Genomic DNA, 20,851 nt, shown 5'->3' on the forward strand with positions numbered 1-20,851 from the left:
ATACGTGACAGGAGGAAATAATTAGTGTCAGTGCAGAAATATGCAAGTTAAAGGAATGAGAAAATAATAATAGTGAGTGTAAAAATGAAACTTTAAGAAAAAAAGGTAAGTTGAACTGTCAAATATGAGTCCAATGCGGCGTAGGCTGCTTTCAATGCGGTACACAATCGGTACATAGTGCAAGTCGCCAGTAGAGGGCAGAAGCAAGCAGAGCAAATCGAGCGAACACAGTGGCCCAGCTGACATATGATTTGCATTACATTACTTTCCAATTTTTTATTTTATAACCACGTTTCTGCATGAATCTAAACAATATTTTCGATTATTGTAATTTAGAAGATGCTTACCAATTGTACGTTGGCAGATTTAGTGAAAAGTGTCTGTGTACGGAGACAAATGTGTTAGAAAATGTTTGTTTACCTATTTCACGCCATTCAAACCAGTCAAAGTTGCTTTTGCTGTGGCGCATTGAAATCAGCCTATGCCGCATTGGGCCCATATTTGACAGTTCAACTTACCTTTTTTTCTTAAAATTTCATTTTTACACTCACTATTATTGTTTTCTCATTCCTTTAACTCGCATATTTCTCCACTGACACTAATTATTTCCTCCTGTCACGCATTTTCGTTTTTTTAAAGCTTAAAACTGGCACCGCATTGGGACCCCTTGATTTCCGTATTCACCACGACACCCAATGCGGTAATTCGCGAATACCGCATTGGCAGGTTGGCACTTGCAATACGGAATCCCGTACCTCCCAATACTTTTTTTTTTACGTGTAGGGCAAATAAATCGGTTTAGAAATAGTGTACAGTAAAAATATTATTTTCATGTTGCATTCTTTGTAAATAGGACCCTCTGCTCGCAAAAAGTGTTTTGACTTTAAGGGGACAGTACAACCTAAAAAAGAAAATTGTCAAATGCAATTTTTTTAAGAATAAAAAGAGATATCTAAATGAAACTTTGCACACACATTTTCACAACATAATATTTTACAAAAAATTTTTTTTTTAATTTTGTGGCATGTTTTCTGGTTTTTGCTGATTTTTGAAAAAAAACACCAAAAAATCGCGATGACGTGATTTTGGCTCACTGGAAAGTCTAAAAAAAGTGGGTTTTAATCAGTATCGAAACTACTACAGAGTGAATTAAAAGAAACATTTTCTGTCAAAAAATAACAAAATGGCTGCGTTTTTTAAAATGTAGTCGATTTTTGGGGCCAAAAAAACCCTTGTAAATCGTAAAATTTATTATCGATCCGTAGTTCATTCTATAGTGGTTTCGATGATAATTAAAACCCGCTTTTTTCTATTTTTTAGACGTTCCAGTAAGCCAAATCACGCCCGCCACTCATTAAATTTTTTTTTATTTTGGTTATACTGTCTCCTTAAACTGACGGCCATAGACTTAAAATTTAGATAAAAAAAATATATATATATATATTTAAATGTCAAGTGGCGGTTTTTGAAATTTCAAAATGTCGGAGTCAATATGATATGTTTAAAATTAATATAATTTTTATGAAATTCGTTAGTCGGAGATTTTTTGGGTCAGTAATTTATATGATTCGTAATCATATAAATTTAAAATGTTCGATTCAAATATAACTCTCATATTTATGACTCTGGGGTTTTTAGGATCACCAATTACTAATTTTTCAAAACAAAAAATTCCTTTTTTCATTTTCCCACAATGAATCATGTCTTTTTCTGCCTGAAGAGTAGATAATTGAAAATGAGTTTTTTAGATGTTTAATTGATTATCTCTACGTGGCACATCTCGAAAACAATACTAAATACTAGTATTTAATCATTTATAAATTTCAAAAATTTTAAACAAGTCCAAAAGTTGAAGTGCAATGGCAGGTACTAAAATTCGAAGACGGGTTCGACAGCTAGTATTATTAAAAATTAGTGTCTTTGCAGCACTTTTGACAGAAAAGTAAGTACATAGTCGGTTGAGGTAAGAAATGGAAAATTCATATTCACAGACTTCCAATTGTTTTATTACAAAGATTACAGATTATTAAAAATTTTATTGCAAAATCCTTTTGAATTTTAGAAAATGGAATTGCAGAAAGCAATGCAATATATTGTAGGTATATAAAATATAAAAAATGATAGGTGAAACTCTGTTGATTTCTCTTCAATTTTTAAGTGTCTCCAACTGAAAATGGTGAGCATCTTTATTCCAAAGGTCAACTAAAATACTAGAAACTTGAGGATCGGGGAATCTATCTGTCCATGATTTTATAAAACCATCAAATGTAGCGTCGTAAACTTTTAGATCAATTTTGGAATCATCTTTTTCTGAAAAAATAATTTTTTATAAATTATCCTTGTTGATATAGAAAGGAATAGATGATTCATTTATTAGTATACTTACTGTCAAAACATGTGTTTGACTGGACAAAAATTTTCCTCGGTTGCTTATTAGCGAGAACAATGTCTCTCCATTTCGCCCAAGGATGAGCACCAGTCTCAGGTACTTCACTGTACTTGTCGTACATTTTCTTCGCCTCGTCAAAATCTCCAGTACTTTTATAAATCTGAAGTTTCTTGAGAAATTCACTAATGGCTCTCCTTCCTACCGTATTGAGTTTACTTTTGTCAACTGTTAAACTCAAATTCTTTCCTGATTCTGTTTCCTCAATGGTTAAGAAGTTCTCTCCAGCCTCGAGGCAAACCCGCATGAGGACGTATCGTGCCTGGGAGTGCGCTTGCAGCCAAGTTTTTGTCGAAGGCTCGTACATCTCGAGAGCTTTGGCGCAGCCAGCCCAAATCAATGACAGCCAATTCACGTAAATTATTTCATCAGCATTGTTCTCCGAGTAGCCAAAAATACTCACAACGTCTTTGTCCAAACTGAGGAAAAGTCCGACTGCTTCGGCTCTGCATTCTTCGTAGCTGGAACCAATAGAACCAAACTTGGAATCATAGGTTTCGCCACTCTGGTAAACCTTGTCAATCTTCTTTCCCGTAAGAGGATTCATGACCTTATTTGTGTCAAAATTATAAGTACCGTCATTATATTTCTTCAAAAGTTTTCCACTCCCATGTCCAAGCAATTCGTGGAGACCAACTTGAACTTCAAAACTCGCGACTCGATGTTTATGCATCAGCGCCTGGTCCTCGTCAGATAGGAACATCATGACGTCTTGCTTCATACTCGCGGGAATTACGTTTCCTAAGGAGACGTTTTTAAATCCTTCGGATTGCTTGATTTCATCATAGTTTGGAATATTTATCCCCGCTGGGATTCCCGAGCCGCCGAACGTTAAAACATCCAGGGAGGTAAAATCAGGCGTGAGAAATACATCCTTTTCGAAATCTCCACCCCACGGTAACCTCGGTAAAAACTGTTCTGCTCTAGCTACTAATTCGGAGAATTTTTTCGACATTTCTTTATTAACCATCGCCACGAAGCCCTCGAACTCTCCGCGTTGACCAGCTGGATCTCTGTAAGTCTCGATAAAGCCAATGTACGTTTCTATAACTGGAGACTTATCTATCACCCAAAATCGAGAACCATCTTTGTGCTCGTTGAGAGAGCCACCTCTGAAATGATTGATGTATCTTTGCAGCATGTTTTTCTGCCTATCATTTGCAGCATATTCCTTGGCTTTATCCAGATTCTTCACCACGATCTCTAACAACTGACTATAATCTCCTCTTGTAATTTCGAAAACTGAATCTGTTGACAACATTCACACTTTATTGTATTTATTGTACTTCAATACTCTGTTAGTGTACGTAAACACTGGGTAACATCGACGTAACTCACGAAAACAAATAGAAAATATGCTTATTTAAAATTTTAAAATGATAGTTTTTTGAAGGCTATGTTACAATTTTTAATATTTATTATTTTTAAAGTCCAAACAAATTGCAAAAATATAAGTTACTGAATAAAATTCTTTTATTAAATCTAAATTAACTTTAAATAATAAAAATTCTTTATTTGGCATTTTATATTGGCTTAAAATAAATGACAAAATTTTTAAAGATTAACCTAAAAAATATTTCAGATGAATAACGCTTTTTCTATTCTTCTTCGTGAGTTACGTGTTTTATAATTTCTCTCGTGAATAATGTGTTTTTATTTAGGAGCCATCGAAATAAGTTTAGTGGGCGAAACAGAAATGAGAATAAAAGTTGAATGACTGGTTTACAGCCATATTCATTAGAATATTACGCGAGCTTCGATTAAGTTCAACCCACACTTTATGACCCCTCTCAGGTTCTTTTTGATATTAGTTTAGTGATTAAAACTAATAATCATTATAAGATGAAACTCAAATTATATGCTTTTTAAAATTTTTTCTAGGTTAATGTACATATTTTCATTAAAATTAACTTCTCTATAAGTCATTTAACACTGTAATTATACAAAAGTAAATTAAAGAATAAACAATTTCCTGTAAAAATAAAAAAAGAAGCTCCTCACAATCAGTCTATTACCACTACAAAAATATGGTCATTAAACTTAGAAATTAATCAGGACAATTTGAAAATGAATTTTAACAGTTTTTTCAATTTGAAATTGTTCAAAATTAAACCACCTTAAACCTTATTATGGTATTCAGATAAGGCTCAGAAAAAAAAGATAATACGAAATAAGTTAAATCTAATGTCAAATTTTAGTCAATTTTTCATTAAATTTGAACTTTCAGTGACCATATTTCTGTAATTTTTAAAATTAGGAATTTTAAAAATAATAGAATTTAAAAATTTTCTAATTAAAATTTTTATTGAAAACATTAAAAAAAATTCAATTTTGGAAAAATTACAAATAATTGCAGAAATTCAATTATTTTCAACAAAATAAAATTCTTCTTATAAAATTCAACGATGTTCAAAATTTGAAAAAAATTCTCGTAAAAATCCCAATTACACGGAAAAGTTTTTGGGCGAGCAGACGTCTCTCACTCGCCTCCCACAGAAAAGGTTTTCTGCTTTCTCTCTAAAGAGAGCTCTGATGCCCCACAAGAGAGCTCTGACGCCCCACAGTAGGAAAGCAGCAGTCTCTGTGGGTGAAATGAGCTACCAAAATGGGGCTGTCACTTTACCATAGGTACTGGTCACTCAGCGCCACCACAACAGGTACAGCGACTCGCCCAAGAACTTTTCCGTGTATCTTTATAAATAACAAAATTCTTCTCTAAAATTCAATTATTTTCATAAATGTCAAAAAAATTCTTGTCCTAAATTCAATTATTTTCAAAAATTTTTCTAATTTCAATGATTTTCAATATCTAAGATTTTAATAAAATTTCCCAAAACGAATTTAATTATTTTTAAAAAAATTTAATAAAATTGTATGTAAACATTTGATTATTTTCATAAATAATAAATTTGTTTAAGGAATTTAATTATTTTCATAAAAAATAATTTTAAATTCTAGAAAAAAGTTATTGAATTAAAATGATGAAAATAATTTTGATGAAGTTACAGTAACAATATTCTTATAATATAAAATAATGATTTTATCTCTCGGTCATCTTTAATTATTAGAAAACATGAAGAAATCGATCACTCAGAGTCGAAGACTCGGAGCAATCGATATCTTCATGTTTTATAACAAATACTTTTATAAGTTGTTTAATTTAAAAAAGGTTTGAATTTGAAATTTTTGAATGTCTTAATTCCTGTGGAAAATCCTGTTCCAAAAATAAGATTAAAAATAGGAATTGTGCAAATATTTTTCTTCTTTTTCTAAAACAAAATATTAATTTTGTTAAAAAAATTGTGATTCATAAACAAAAATAATGCAAAATAAATAAATTTTCTATTTCTTAATCACAGTTGTTTAACAATTTTCTAACTTTTCTTAGAAGTAAAGAACAAAAATCTGCATAATTTCAATTTGACAAAACAATATTTAACAAAGTTTTAGTCTTTTAATGAAAAGAAGTGAAAAAAATTCTGATGATTTCTATTTGTCATTGCAATTTTAAATTAATTATAAAATAAAAATAATTATAACATAATAATATAATATACAATCTATCTAAAGTTAACAAAAAACAAAAGTATACACAAAAGACAACTTCAGAGTAATTTTAGAGTGTGAGAGACAAGAAAAATGAAAGAATGAATACGAAGATTATTATAGTTAATTTCATCTCAAAATGATCATGGAGCATCACCAAACTCATAAAAAAAGAACGTGAGAGGGATCATCCGTCATAAAGTTTGAGTTGAACTTAGGCGAAACTCACCGTGCATTATCATTAACGTGAAAGAAACTTACTTTTGAAAGTTTTTGGCTCTGAAGTTATTTTAGAATCACTGCTCGTTTCTATGGAAGCTAATCTTATTTCATAATTAGTAATTCCATTTTTTATCGTTTTAAAGCATCTGGTATTATAAGATTCTAATCCTTTGTGCTGCATAAACTCATTGATTAAATCTGCATCTTCCATTGTGCAATTGGAGGAAAAGTAAGTCGTGATCCCCTTGTCTCCCAGACCCAAGGTCTTTAATTTTCCTGCTACTGAAAATATCACACCTTTTATTGTATTTAAAATGGATTGTAAGTTTTTGGTTTCCTGCTTATAGGCAACTGAACATTTAATCAAATCTTCGAATTTCTCCTCTGACATGTTTGGAATTATTTTACTATCGCCAAAAGACTTGTAATTGCCTGCATTCGAGAAGAAGCCGTTCGCAAAAACCAAAAATGCCTGAAAGTATCAAACAAGATGAATAAAGAAATTTACAGCAAAACTGGGAAAAAAGTTTTGATTCGTAAAACCCTCACAGTAAATTCATCTTCAGTAACACCAGCAGCCAGAGCCGACGTCTTTAGACTATCAATTGGCTCCGCCAAGAAAACCTTATGGAGAAGAGCAAAAAGCAGTGGCGACTCTGGAGAAGTTTGAATAAACGTAATGAGACTCCCATTCCAGGCCGCTTGACTTAAGTAGTGCGCGTAGAGTTTCTCTCTAGCAGTTAAGGCATTAAATGCATTTTTACATTCCAAGTAAACCACTGGTTGATTGTTTGGTAAGGTGTATAAAGAAGTATTGCAACTCATTGTTTTATAGTTTCGAATATTACTGTAAACAAAACAAATATAATGTTACTTTTATTACCAAATTTCTAATTCTAAATATTTACTGTGAAATTAAAAATGGTTAAGAGTAACTATGACTTGAGTTTTTAAAACTCATTACCTTATTTTTATTCAGTTCTGTTTACCTACAAAATAATCACATAACTAAACTGCAAGTCAGTGGATGATAGATACATAACCTCTAATATGACTCCTGTAAAAAAAATTTTCTGTAGATTTACAGTTTTGTTAATAATTTTATAGAAAATTGTAAAATAACGTCTTTAAAAGTAGCGAATTTAAAATCCCTTCTGTAATATTAATACTTTTAATGTGTCAATTTTACAATTTTCTGTAAATTTACTACTCTGAAAGTAGGTAATATTATTTTTGTCTTTTTATTACCTACTTTCAGAGTGGTAAATTTACAGAAAATTGTAAAATTGACGCATTATTTTACAGAAGGAATTTTAAATTCACTACTTTTAAAGACGTTATTTTACAAGTTTCTATAAAATTCTAAACAAAACTGTAAATCTACAGAAAATTTTTTTCTACAGTGCAGAATTGTTTCTGCAAATGGTTATGGAATTTTACCATTTTAGTACTAATTGATACATTTATTTTAATTGCAATTGTAAATATTACATCAATTTTTTCTACATTTGTGTATCAAAAAATATGATTAACCTAACCTAAATTTTCTAAACGAAGAAAGTAAAGGTATATATAAAAACGATAAAAGAATTAAAATAAAGATTCAAAATTTGTAATGTAATTTCGCGTTTTTCATGCTTAAAATGAATATGCAACACACCTTAAATTATTTTCTAAATTTTTTAAATTTCTTTTGAGTATTTGCAAAGATAAAGAAGACTTTACAACTATTGTTTGAATTTTGACAGATCTAACAAGAAAATCTGCCTTACTACAGAATTTAAGCATTATTCAGACTAATTCCACTAATTGTTTTTCCTTACTTTATGTGTACGTATGCACTTGTCACCGGAGGCTGTGGCACATACGAAAAATATCATCTCATCGTTTTTAACATTAAAAATAATATAGCATAATATTTAACTTTTTCTCACTGAACCTATGAAACTATTACTATTTTTTAACATTATTTTAATTATAATAAAAGCGATAAAAATATTTTATTACCTGCAATTAATTCAAGAAATTTAAATTAACTGGACATTAATTAAAAATATTTAACAAAGCTGGATATAATGGTGTGGCCACACCTCGCAACAATTTACCTGAGTCGTGGTGGGCACAGTAAAGGCCTAAGCACAATAGGTTCGCGAAAGTCAGGGAACAGTCCCATGACAGCGTTTTGCGTTGCGTTTCGTAACTAGGCCATGAGTGTGAGAGAGATACAGATATATGTTTGCTCTATTTGCACTCATTGCCTAGTTACAAAACGCAACGCAAAACGCTACCATGGGACTCCAGCCTCAGGCTGGAGTCCCATGACAGCGTTTTTCGTTGCGTTTCGTAACTAGGCCATGAGTGTGAGAGAGTTACAGATATATGTTTGCTCTATTTGCACTGATTGCCTAGTTACAAAACGCAACGCAAAACGGTACCATGGGACTCCAGCCTCATTCGCGAACGCAAAGCATGAGTTAGAAAAGGACAGAGATATATTTGTGTCCTTGTCTATCTCATGCGTCTCTTTCGCGAACGACTTTCACGAACCTATTGTGCGTTGGACTTAAGGCTGCGGTTACACCTCTGCAGGCAGCCTGCCTGCCTGCAGGTTGTCATGGTAACGTACAAGAGTAAGAGAGTCAGTGACTTCAAACTTCTCCCTTACTCTCGTTGCTCCTGCCTGCGCAGGCAGGCAGCCTGCAGAGGTGTAACCGCAGCCTTAAATCGCGGCTACACCTCTGGCTCTGCCGCCTGTCAGGGTGGAGTCCCATGACAGCGTTTTGCGTTGCGTCGTAATAAGAGAGAAAAAGTCGCAAATATTGGGATCTGAAATCACGTGAAACTGACCCACCCCTTAGCCTTTTTGTGGTAACCATCTTGGATTTTATCTTTTTCTTGAACGTATATCAGAAAGAGACGAAACGAAAGATGGCTACCACAACAAGGCTCTCACTAGATGGCGTATCGTAGTATTTCAGATCCCAATACGTTTGCTGCATTCTCTCTTAGGCTGGAGTCCCATGGCAGCGTTTTGCGTTGCGTTTTGTAACTAGGCCATGAGTGTGAGAGAGATGAAGATATATGTTTGCTATATTTGCACTCATAACCTAGTTACAAAACGCAACGCAAAACGCTGCCATGGGACTCCAGCCTTATTACAACGCAAAACGCTGCCATGGGACTGCGGCCTTATTGTTACGAGCGGTACTATGGGTACTGTGCAAATTCACTCGTATTTGATTCGCGGATTCATTCTTAGTAATATCCCTGAAAAGGGACCGGGAAATTTCAAATAAATACAGAAGTAATTCCGTTAAAACGGAGGGAAAAACTCTTACGAATAGGAGGAACCAATTAATGATTAATATTTATATTAATCAATTATTAGTTCTACTTGCTTCGTGAGGAAACCCTTTTAGTTTATTATAAAAGTCAACTTTACAAAATGCAACCTTTCGGTTCGAGATTAGTCTTAATACTAAAGAGCAACGAGAGGAGATCTGCGACTCCGCTCTAAGTACATAATATTGTTCACTGCGCAAGTCCTGAGTGACGTACGTTCATCACCAATTCACTGTACATTTCTATACACTTCTCTTCTCATCAACTGTACATTTTACACTCATACAGTCATACTCATTGTTTCTAAAAGTCATACATTTATCAGACATTACAAATCAAATATATTACATACTGTCTTATTCTATTTCATTAATTAATAACAATTATTGTATTTTATACACTAATAAGTTTTATAGTTTATTTACACTTAATAGTTTAAACATTAATTAATATTTATGAATATGATTACACATATTATTAACAAATTATTAACATTAGTTATGAATAAAGGAATGAAACGCATTTTGCCGAATTAATGCGTATTTCAAAACTTCTTTGTCAAAGGAAAAGATATTCGATACTTATTTAGATTTTGTTTATATGAAGTATTCCTAAGTGGAAATACCAAGAAGACTTTAGGGAAATATAATAGCTTATTTTACGAGTTAATTCTCGGAGCAGATAAAGAGGTTTTTGTGTATATATTTTCCAATATTTATTCTATTTAATAAATTGAAAGACGATTCGTTTTATAATTCGAAATCTAAAAAGCTGTGCCATCTCTCACGATTTAGAATTAACATTTTACTTAAAATTATTAATTTATATTTAAATTAATTAAAAGAAATCTCATCGATATATCGAGATTCGATTTATCGATTATCAGTAGAGCGAGATAAACGTCGCTCGTTACATTATGTTGCAAACTGCTCCACGATTTTGTTTGAAAGTAGTGTTTGAAATATTCAAAATATTTAGGATAATGTTATATTATTGAACATGCTGAAACGAATTTTAATTAAAAAGCTTCCGTTTAGATACAGGAGAAAGACTTTTCGTTCTTTTTCAAATGAAGTAAAATATGATGGATCACGGGAAATTGAACGAATACGAAACTTTGGAATTTTAGCTCATATTGATGCCGGTAAATAATTAAATTACATTTAAACCCTTATTTATTATAAAGGAGTAGTAGACAATGTGGTGTAGAATAATTTATGTTCGTCTACCTGTCAGCTATTTGTAAATTGTTTATCGAATTTTAATTAATACTACTACCCATTTTTCTTTTGAAAGCTTTAAGGTTAGGTATACTTCTATTATACTTAATATCCTTAATATAAAATACAGGCATCACAGTTGGTCCCCTTTTGTCCCCTTATTTCAATTTTATCACCTTTTTCGCCTTTCTTGACGATTTGTCACTTTTTCTCACCTTTTTCTAAAAATCAATAAACAAGTTTTTCTTTTTTTGAAATTTTTTTCAAAGTGTAATCATAAAATATTTATTTATACTCAATATTATAAAATTCAGTGCGTTTTATTTCTGGTTTAGATTATTAACACCACAACATAATATAAACATGTTTTTTTATGTCAATGATTTAAATAATACCTATAGAAATCGTAAAGAATTTTATAAATTATAAGGTAGTTCATTCAACATAATGCAGACCTCTAGGAAAAAAATTAATTAACATTCAAATAATTAAAATATTAACAATAGATGGAATATATATCAATTAGTACAAGTCAGGTTGATAATAAAAAACACATGTCTTATTTTAACATTTCGACAGTCACAGGCGTCCTCTTCAGAAACTAAAAAATTTTTTTTTATTTATATTTCAATTAAAAATTATAAAAGAAAAAAAAACACAAATAAAATATAAAATAATTAAATAATAAAAATTACAAATTAATACAATATAATTATTACCGAAAAAAAGACGTCACTAACACTTATCAATTAATACTTATAGTCGGACATCACTTATTAAACTAACGCAAAGAGAAAATTGAGAAAATTACAATATGATTTTGTGTATTATTGCAAGTTCATGACCCGCGTATCGAATGCTAATGAGATTTCTTATAAAAGTAAACACACTGATAGAGAATGATCTATGAAATATATAATTAACTAGCTGTCGTACCCGTCTTTAACGTGATTTAGTTTCAACCAATACATTTAACAGTATGACTACAAAACTAAAAAACCAGGAAATAGGCGGAAATTTTATTTGACAAAAAAAATAATAATTAGTAAATAGTTATAATTAGTTAATATTACTATTTGAATCAGTGACTGACTTTTTATTATCAAATTAGTTATTTTTAACCAATTCAAATGCAGAGAACAATATTTGTCAATTTGTAGTACTTTATTTAATGTCTTAAAAAGTAATTCAAAATTTTCTCCAGTTTTTGGAGTTATAGTAGAGTTTAATTCGAACTAATTGTATCGCAAGTAGACCCTACGTTACGACTGCTAAAATCTAAAATAAGACGTAAGTTAGTAGTAGGGCTTAAATTTTAACTCGGGACTGTTTTCATAAATATTACATCAATAAAAATTAAAGTAAGAAGCAATTTTTTAAAAGAGAATTAATGCAATAAAACTTTTTTTAATTTGATAAGAAAATTCCCGGTTTGTAACATTACCAGTTTTTCTCGATCAGATTAAATTCCCGAATATATCCCACTTTTCATGGTTGGTAGACACCCCAGGGTGTCTAGCGAACCGGGAAATCGGGAAAAACCCGGGAATTTGGTTCGACCTCAAAAAACCGGGAAAACCCCGGGAATTTTCTATTTATAGGGTATTTTTTGAATTATGTATATAAAAAATAATAATTTTTTTCAAAGCGTAATATAATAACACGGTCACAGCTCAAATCGTCAAGGGTAATTTGATAGTATGAAGCAGTAGTAAAAATAATAACTTAAATTTTATTTAAAACTAACTTTAGTACACGTTATATTATAAAAGTTAAAGGATTTGTACTATTATTATTCTTATATAACAATTTATAGGTATACAATACGTAACAAATTTTATAAGAAGAAATTAAGAATCTTCTTTGATATAGGAAAGGCAAAGATTTTACTTTTTAAAACTAAATATGGGGCATTCCATTTCAAAACGATCCTCCTTATAAACAATTGACATTGTAAGGCAATTTTTAAACCATTATTTCTTATATTTATTGAAGCCAAACTTTATTTACTATTAGTGGTTTTAAAACAAAAATTTCTCAACTTCATAATGGTAGAAAATTTTTTTTTTAAATAATAGAATTTATGAAAAAAATTAAGTTTGAAAGATAACCTTTTTGAATATCTCAAAACACGTCGCATCCGATTTTCTTGAAACTTATGTCAAAATAAAGCTTAAATATTCTAGTTTAATTCTATGTAAACATTATAATGAGCAATTCTTGGTTTGAGAAATTAATTAAATTTTACAAGTATTTCAAAGGGTATAATGTATGTGCCGAGCGGAATTTTTTTTTCAAATTTTTCCACACTTCAACCTCTGACATCTTTGTAAAATTTAATAAATTTCTTAAATTTCCCTGAATTGACAATTATATTATAAAGTTGAGAAATTTTGATATTATATGTCAAGTTTTTAGAAATTATTGTATAACTTTAATCATTGTAATTTAATAAAAACAATATTTAATTACGTAAATAATGTTATTGATAAACATTTAAATATGTTTTTAAATCCTTTGTGAATATCCGGGAAAATTATTCAAGAACCCGGGAAAAAACCGGGAATTTTAAATTGACGAATCGCTAGACACCCTGCACCCTGTTAAATATATTAATAGAAATATAAACCCGTACGCCATTTGTAGATTTATTTATGGTTAAAATCAAGTAAATTGAAATTTAATGAGAATAGATACACCTAGAAAAATTTTGACAAAACTGGGAAAAACGGTAGGCAGAAATGATAAGAAATTTTCTGTTTTCGTTTATTCTTTTCTCTAATAAATTCTTACAACTTTAAAAAGTGAAAATATTTTAAATTACAATAATGAATGTTTCAACATGACTTAAAAAATATTTGTAATGAGTTCTGCCATAAATTATATACTTTTGAAGACCAAAAAAACATATGAACATTGAGGGATACCACTGACATTTTTGAAAGATTTCACTGATAATTTTTTTTGAATAGTGAGAATAAAATCAGCTTATAAATTACAATCCAGTATCAAATCTTCATTAACTGCATATAAGGAGTAAATTTAACACAATTTTATTAAAAATAAAATAATAAGATGCAAGAAACAGAATTTTGAGGGGACACCACTGACATTTTGCTTCATTTCTCAATTTCGAAAAAAAGACTTTATTTTTAAGTTAAAGTCGTTGCGGTTTTTAAAGTACGTGTAATAACTGAAAATGAGATACAATAATATTTAAAAAATATTAATATTATGAACAATTTTTTGATGGGGACACCACAGACATGGTGTGCTCGACAAAGTGATACTTGCTTTCTGCCACCAACCGTACAAGTTATAGATGTGATAGAATGTTGTAATGTTTTTTCTTTAAGAAGCTATACTATTAACGCTTAATAAGGCAATTGCCTGCACTAGGTTATTTAAATATCAGGTATGATATTCAAAATTTGCGATAATTACTTAAAAATATGAAACTTACGGACAGGCGATTTTGATTTTTTTCTAGCACTGGATCAAAATTATTCTGTTAGCTCAATTACTATATAAAAATATAGACTCTTATCTGTACAACACAATTTTTCTGGTACTAAAAATGTTAGAATCAACAATTTTTATTATTAAGTAAAGTTCTGATTTCTTAAGTGCGGACAAGGGACACCACTGACATTTTGCTTCTAATTCTTCTGCCAAATTTTTTCCGAGAATTTCTAGCGACTAAGAATTATTAATTTAAGTAGAAGAAGTGAGTAAGAAAATTAATTGACTTACAAAACTTTTATATATAAACTATAGTATTCCAAATTTTTAGGCAGGACATGAAAATTACATTTTAATTTTAATCACCCATACATACGTACATACATACTTTAACCATACAATTTACTTTCACAGAAATATCGAACATAAAAAAAAGATCACGAACAAATAGTCACATAAATAATTACAAGATTTCAATTAGAATGACTCGAGCAAATGAAGCAAAAAGACCAAATTAATTCAACAGCATCGACATAAACTTAATACAAAATTATTTAACAAAGAGAGATATCGTTTTATTGACCTTATAATCAATTATCAACAATCAACGTTCGATTAAACGAAGTATCACGATAAACATAAAATAATTTTGTACACACACATACAATAAGACATCATACACACATTCATTCTATACACACATATTCAATTGTACATATATCAAAGAGAGAGGAATAAACGTCATAAAAAATACAATAAAATACGGACCAATGTCAATTGATGTTCGCCGCCCTCGAAAGGTTAATTAGATCGATCGCCTGGATTTGTGGTTTGATCTCAGGTTGGAGATTGACGGTTTATTTCCGTGGTTATGTTAGATGACAATGTTCCCAAGATTTATCCGGAGTAATGACAACTGCATACGCTAAATCGTACAGGTGATTCTTCCAGCAATGTGGTTTTGCAAACAGAAATCCCAATTGTGCATCAAAAATCTCCTAAATCACAACCATCAAAAGCGGAACGATTTTCCCAAATAATTCGCCACTCTATAAGACAAAATAATATTTTACAACCGATCACTCAATATAGATTCAACTTTACACTTTTACCTTATGAGTTCTCGGCGAGATACATAAGCTGTGGCGAAGATCGCTCACTCGACCGAAGGGCGATGAGACATTAGCTATCAAGACGACGAAATATAAAATTCAATCGTCTCTCCCTACTTATTTCTACGTCGGTTCCCGAAGGCATTTTCGAGGCTTTCCGGATCTTTACACTCACATATAGTTTTTCGATATTCTGCCTTTACGCATACTTTAATAACATCTTTCTCTTACTCTCTCATAATACTATATCGCTACAATACATTAAATTTTTTACGAATATTTTTGGAATATCTGATGTCCATAAAAATTTCTCAGAAGAATCAGAAGTAGGATTTGTGTTTAAATCAAAGTTCCCTGAAACACTCCTAGAAGGTACTGAGGGGGGCTCCCCAATATTTGCATTTTTACCTCCAATATGTCTAAGTTAAGATCTGCAAAGAGAAATTTGTTTAAGGTTGCGTATAATAGCAGCTGGATAGAATGGTTTGACAATACCTTGAGCTTCCAGATAAGCATCAGCTTCATCATACCCACATAAATGTTCAAACCTAATTCTCATAACTTCAAACTCGAAAGCATAGCCTGGCCATTTCTTTGAAGAAGCAACATGATTGCCGCCACAATTAGAACATAAGACGGTCCTTAATTTATTGTGGCAATCTTTTTTCTCTTGGAAGTCCGCACAAAATTCACAAATCGGTCTAGAGCTTCTACATTGTCTAGGGATATGTCTAAATCTATGACATGTATATCATCTTATATCGATAGGAATAATTGGTAATACAAAGCAAGCCTACATTCGCAATAAATCCTTTTGCTTCAAAAACTGTCGAATCAACATCAGTATTGGCAATAACGTTACTTATCAGAACGCCAATTGCAATCTTTTTCATTTTTTCCACTTTTTACTTGGAAGATGTTCTCTTCCAGAGAAAATATTCAACAGTATTTGTCTCAGAAAATTGAGAAGCAGGGTTATCGGCTTTTTCTACATCACAGACAATTGAAGCACGATTAACAGTTAATTAAGCTTGCAAAATACTGTGTAACGAGGTGAATCGTTACTTATTTCTCCAAATTTGTCGCGTGTAGGAAAAGTAAATTTCAATATAGTGAATGGATCGTCCGTCTCTCTCTTATCATAGTTTTTTCTTGTTTTCTTGTCAAGTCCCTTGTGTGTGTCCTTGGTTCAGCGACTCGAGAAATGTGTCTTTCGTGAAATCTGAATTTAAATGATTTCGCGCATGATTAATTGTCAGCGACCGTCACATGACCAATGACCCTTTCCAAGACCATTTTAGGTGCTGTACAGTGGGGATAAGGAAGAAGGGTTCTTCATAATTTTCCATAGGAAAAATGAAGAAACAAAATATGATGAGGAAGTCTACCGGTGATAAGGAGATCGGATTTTCACTTGCTTGTCTCTTACTTGCAGAGGTTCAAGTAGTCGCGACGTGATTTTTGACTAGCGTCAATTATCGAAGTTTATTACTTAATATTTTATTTTATATTTTGTTGTTTAATTTAAAGTTTATTTCTTTTTAATTAATAAATGAGTTTTATTTTGTTAATTGAGAGTTTTAAGTGTTTTATTTATATTTTTGTTGTTGTGTTGTAAACGGTTGAGAGTGCCACAGACGTTATAATTTGGTAGCGTGGTTATTTATTTTAAAAGGAAGGGTTTGTTGTCAGAAGTTGTTTTTACGTCGCAGCTAGAAGAAGAGGAACTCCCCGGTGAGCTTTTGTGGAGATTTGTTGTGGTGAAGATAGTTTTTCGAATAGCGGGTTGTGATGTAAATTTGTGATGTATTATTTTCTATGAAAAATTCGATATTGCAAATTATACCCTTATAAATGGCGCCCAACGTGGGGCAGTTTTTTCTTCTTTGACCGGACCATGAATGACCTTTTTGATATAAGTTGACCGTGCTAAGACCAAGCCCAAGCCCAGTTAGACCAAAAAATGACCCTTAGACAGCATGATCGACCGTTGTAGTGATTGTAGTGTGTTAAAGAGAAGATAGTTTGGCAGCTGACTGCCGTTTTCCACCGCGCGATAAGTTTTTAGTGCAATTAGTTTTTACAAAAGAAATAATATTTTTGAGAAATTGAATTCACGAGATTTGTACTGTTTTTAAAATGACCGTGTGTCAAGCTACCAGATAGACAGATGGCGTGTCAAGTGAGATTAGTTGGTATGTGAGAATTGTGGGGGTGAGTAATAATTAGTCTGATAATTATTATGAGACTCTTGATGATATAGTTGTTGAAGTGGATTAAAATTATTTTCCCTGATTTTTGTGTTCCGGGAGAATTAATTAATTTGATAATTTGTGTAGTTTTGTAAAAGATAAGTTCAAGTTTTATGAGAGGATTGTTCTAGGCCTGATTTTTGAAGAGAAGACAGTTTTTGAAAAGCGAATGTGTTTAGGGATTTTTAGTTAGTGAAGTCTGTTCTTTGATTGTGGTAGCAATTCTTTAAATGAGAATTTGTCCTTCCTGATTTGAGACCGATCTATTGTTCCCTTGGAGCAAAGACCTACCCGCTCTTTCGATCAGCGACTGTAGTACAGCATTTGACCACCCCTCCCCCCTATCACCCCCAGGCAAATACTTGTATTTTACGTTTTTTTTAGTTACGTTAAATTGAGCTTCAGGAAATTTGCTAAAAACTGATGCGAACCTTTTGTTAATATAAAAAAAGAGAAAAAAAAGATGGAAACAGAACTGTAATTCTAGTAAGAGAAAGAAAAAACATTGTTCTTTTTTTTTAACTTATGCTTGTACAGTAGAACGTACGAATGCCTTCCCCCTGAAGTTGCTGCAGAAAAATGATAATTTATTGTCAAACTTGAGTTTCTATATCCCATGCCTAAAAAATTGACGTGTGTTTTGATGTCATCGTTGGTCATCGTTGTAAACATTAAACAGTTTAATGTTTACCATTACATTAAAGTTAAAAATACATTAAAATTTTTAAAAAATGGTAATGAATGGTGAAAAAAAGTTAGTGATTAAAGTGAGGTGACAAATATTTTTATATTGGTAAGTAAAAAAAATGTTTTGTAATAAGAAAACAAATCTAAAAAGTGGTTATGTTAAAAAAAAAAAGAATTTTACATAAAGCTTCTTTTAATTCATTGATTCAATAAATAATTTAAATATGGAAACAAATTAAATAATTAGTTATTAAAAAAATATAAATATAAACTAGGAAATTTTTTTTTCAATTCATAACCTTTAAAAATAATAGAATGAAAATTTTTATTAAATAAATTTTTATAACTTTTTCTGCATTGAATATTTTTATCTTTTTTTAAAAATAAGAATCAATTTCTCGTGTTTTACACTAATCAAAAATGTTTCTCTTTTTCATTGAGAAATTTTTTTGATATACGGAAAATTAAATTAAATCTGTTTTGATAAAAAAATAAAAATTACTATTAGAATGAAATTAAATTAATAATTAAATTGCTCTATTAGAAATTGCTATTTTTAAATTAGCTTTCACTATTTTTGAAAAAAATTTCTTTAATAAAAATTCGAAAATTTTTCCTCAAAAGTAGTAAAATTTAATCTGTAAATAATAATTTTTTAATAATAAATTGTAGAACGCTGGAATTTGTTTTTATTCTATTAAAATATTCTTTTCTTATTTTTATTTAAATAACAAAAAAAATTTCAGCATCAGTATAAAAGTTTCATGAAGCGGCCGAATTAATTGATCATAGGAAAATTGTATAAAGAAAACAATGTAGGGACAATTTTCATCATTGCATCAACAATTTTCCAAAAATGAAGCACTACCTATTCGTGGCACGCGAGGTTGTCAAATGCGAAAAATGCGTTGTCCTTGGTTTTCAATCCTGGGCGAAGCACGTACCCTAGAACAATTGGAACGAAATGATGGCGAATTGTCTCTTCTGCAAAGTAAGCTTTTCATAATTTTTTCTTAAGTGTTTAAATTTTTAATTTCTCTCATCGGATCTTACCTTCATCCTGTCAGATTTTCAAATTTCATAAGCATTTCTTCTTATTGATTGCATTTTTTTAAAACAGAGGAGAATGCCATCATTGATGGGAGAAACATTTCCCCGCACCAAAACGGAACCGAATGTGTTATATAACTGGTGATTTGCACCAGACTCAGAGTGTAGCTGAAATTGAGTTGATCTGGCGGTGGTTCGAGCCCTTCATTGAAGAACGGAATTTCAGAGAAGAATCGAAATGGAATTGGAATTTAAATTAACATGCCGCAAAAGTGAAAAGAACAATAAATTCGCCATTAGTGACTCTGACGTAGGACTCTCAAGACGAGTCACTTTTGAAATTTGCAAGATTTTTTAATAAAAAATAAATTTTTGGGACCAAGAAAATGATTTTTAAATGTCATTTTTATCAATTTTTCGCATATAAATCTAAGTGCCCCTGGAGACGAAAGTTCAAATGAGTTCTTTGGCTTGCTGATTATTTGCCTGCTCGATTTTATCTCTCAAGACGAATCACTTTTGATATTTGCAAGAGTTTTTAATGAAAAATAAATTTGTGGGACCAAAAAAATGATTTTTATTTGTCTTTTTTTTCAATTTTTCACTTAAAATGTAAGTTTCCCAGGAGACGTAATTTAAAATAAGTTCTTTGGCTTGCTGATTATTTGCCTGCTCGATTTCATCTTTCAAGACGAATCACTTTTGACATTTGCAAGATTTTTTAATAAAAAATAAATTTTTGGGACCAAAAAAATTATTTTTATTTGTTTTTTTTTTTCAATTTTTCGCTATAAATGTAAGTGTTCCAGGAGACGTTAGTTGAAGTAAGTTCTTTAGCTTGCTAATTATTTGCTTGCTCGATATCATCTTTCAAGTCGAGTCACTTTTGAGATTTGCAAGAGTTTTTAATAAATAATAAATTTTTGAGACCAAAAAAATGATTTTTATTTGTCTTTTTTTCAATTTTTCACTTAAAATGTAAGTTTCCCAGGAGACGTAATTTAAAATAAGTTCTTTGGCTTCCTGATTATTTGCCTGCTCGATTTCATCTCTCAAGACGAATCACTTTTGACATTTTTAAGATTTTTTAATAAAAAATAAATTTTTGGGACCAAGAAAATGATTTTTAAATGTTATTTTTATCAATTTTTCACTATAAATGTAAGTGTCCCTGGAGACGAAAGTTCAAATGAGTTCTTTGGCTTACTGATTATTTGCCTGCTCAATTACATCTCTCAAGACAAATCACTTTTGATATTTGCAAGAGTTTTTAATAAAAAATAAATTTTTGGGACCAAGAAAATGATTTTTAAATGTTATTTTTATCAATTTTTCACTATAAATCTAAGTGTACCTGGAGACGACAGTTGAAATGAGTTCTTTGGCTTGCTGATTATTTGCCTGCTCGATTTTATCTCTCAAGACGAATCACTTTTGATATTTGCAAGAGTTTTTAATAAATAATATATTTTTGTGACCAAGAAAATGATTTTTAAATGTTATTTTTATCAA

At 30.7% G+C, this 20,851-nt stretch overlaps 1 protein-coding gene and 1 long non-coding RNA gene across 7 annotated transcripts; one reads left to right on the forward strand and one right to left on the reverse strand.

The window, feature by feature from the left end:
• Nucleotides 1-1,984: 1,984 nt before the first annotated feature.
• LOC122506301 (dipeptidyl peptidase 3) lies at nucleotides 1,985-8,347 on the reverse strand. 5 transcript variants are annotated; one of them, XM_043618404.1, is made up of 5 exons: nucleotides 8,222-8,347; nucleotides 6,764-7,061; nucleotides 6,254-6,686; nucleotides 2,387-3,694; nucleotides 1,985-2,310 (listed from the first exon to the last, which is right to left on the reverse strand). In XM_043618404.1, exons 2-5 carry the CDS (start codon nucleotides 7,037-7,039, stop codon nucleotides 2,147-2,149), a joined length of 2,181 nt encoding a protein of 726 aa, XP_043474339.1. In that variant the 5' UTR covers nucleotides 7,040-7,061; nucleotides 8,222-8,347; the 3' UTR covers nucleotides 1,985-2,146. The 5 variants fall into 5 exon arrangements, with proteins under 5 accessions (XP_043474339.1, XP_043474340.1, XP_043474338.1 ...); XM_043618405.1 differs by lacking the exon at nucleotides 8,222-8,347 and adding an exon at nucleotides 8,038-8,188; XM_043618403.1 differs by lacking the exon at nucleotides 8,222-8,347 and adding an exon at nucleotides 7,875-8,028.
• An 8,642-nt stretch (nucleotides 8,348-16,989) lies between these two features.
• Nucleotides 16,990-19,902, forward strand: LOC122506303. 2 transcript variants are annotated; one of them, XR_006301990.1, is made up of 3 exons: nucleotides 16,990-18,395; nucleotides 19,036-19,280; nucleotides 19,410-19,902. It is a non-coding gene; the product is annotated as an uncharacterized LOC122506303 (long non-coding RNA). The 2 variants fall into 2 exon arrangements; XR_006301991.1 differs by having other exon boundaries at nucleotides 16,990-18,374.
• Nucleotides 19,903-20,851: the final 949 nt, after the last annotated feature.

The sequence above is a fragment of the Leptopilina heterotoma genome, unplaced genomic scaffold (genome assembly GCF_015476425.1).
Source record: "Leptopilina heterotoma isolate Lh14 unplaced genomic scaffold, ASM1547642v1 Lhet_405, whole genome shotgun sequence".
In the NCBI taxonomy this organism is placed as follows: Eukaryota; Metazoa; Arthropoda; class Insecta; order Hymenoptera; family Figitidae; genus Leptopilina; species Leptopilina heterotoma.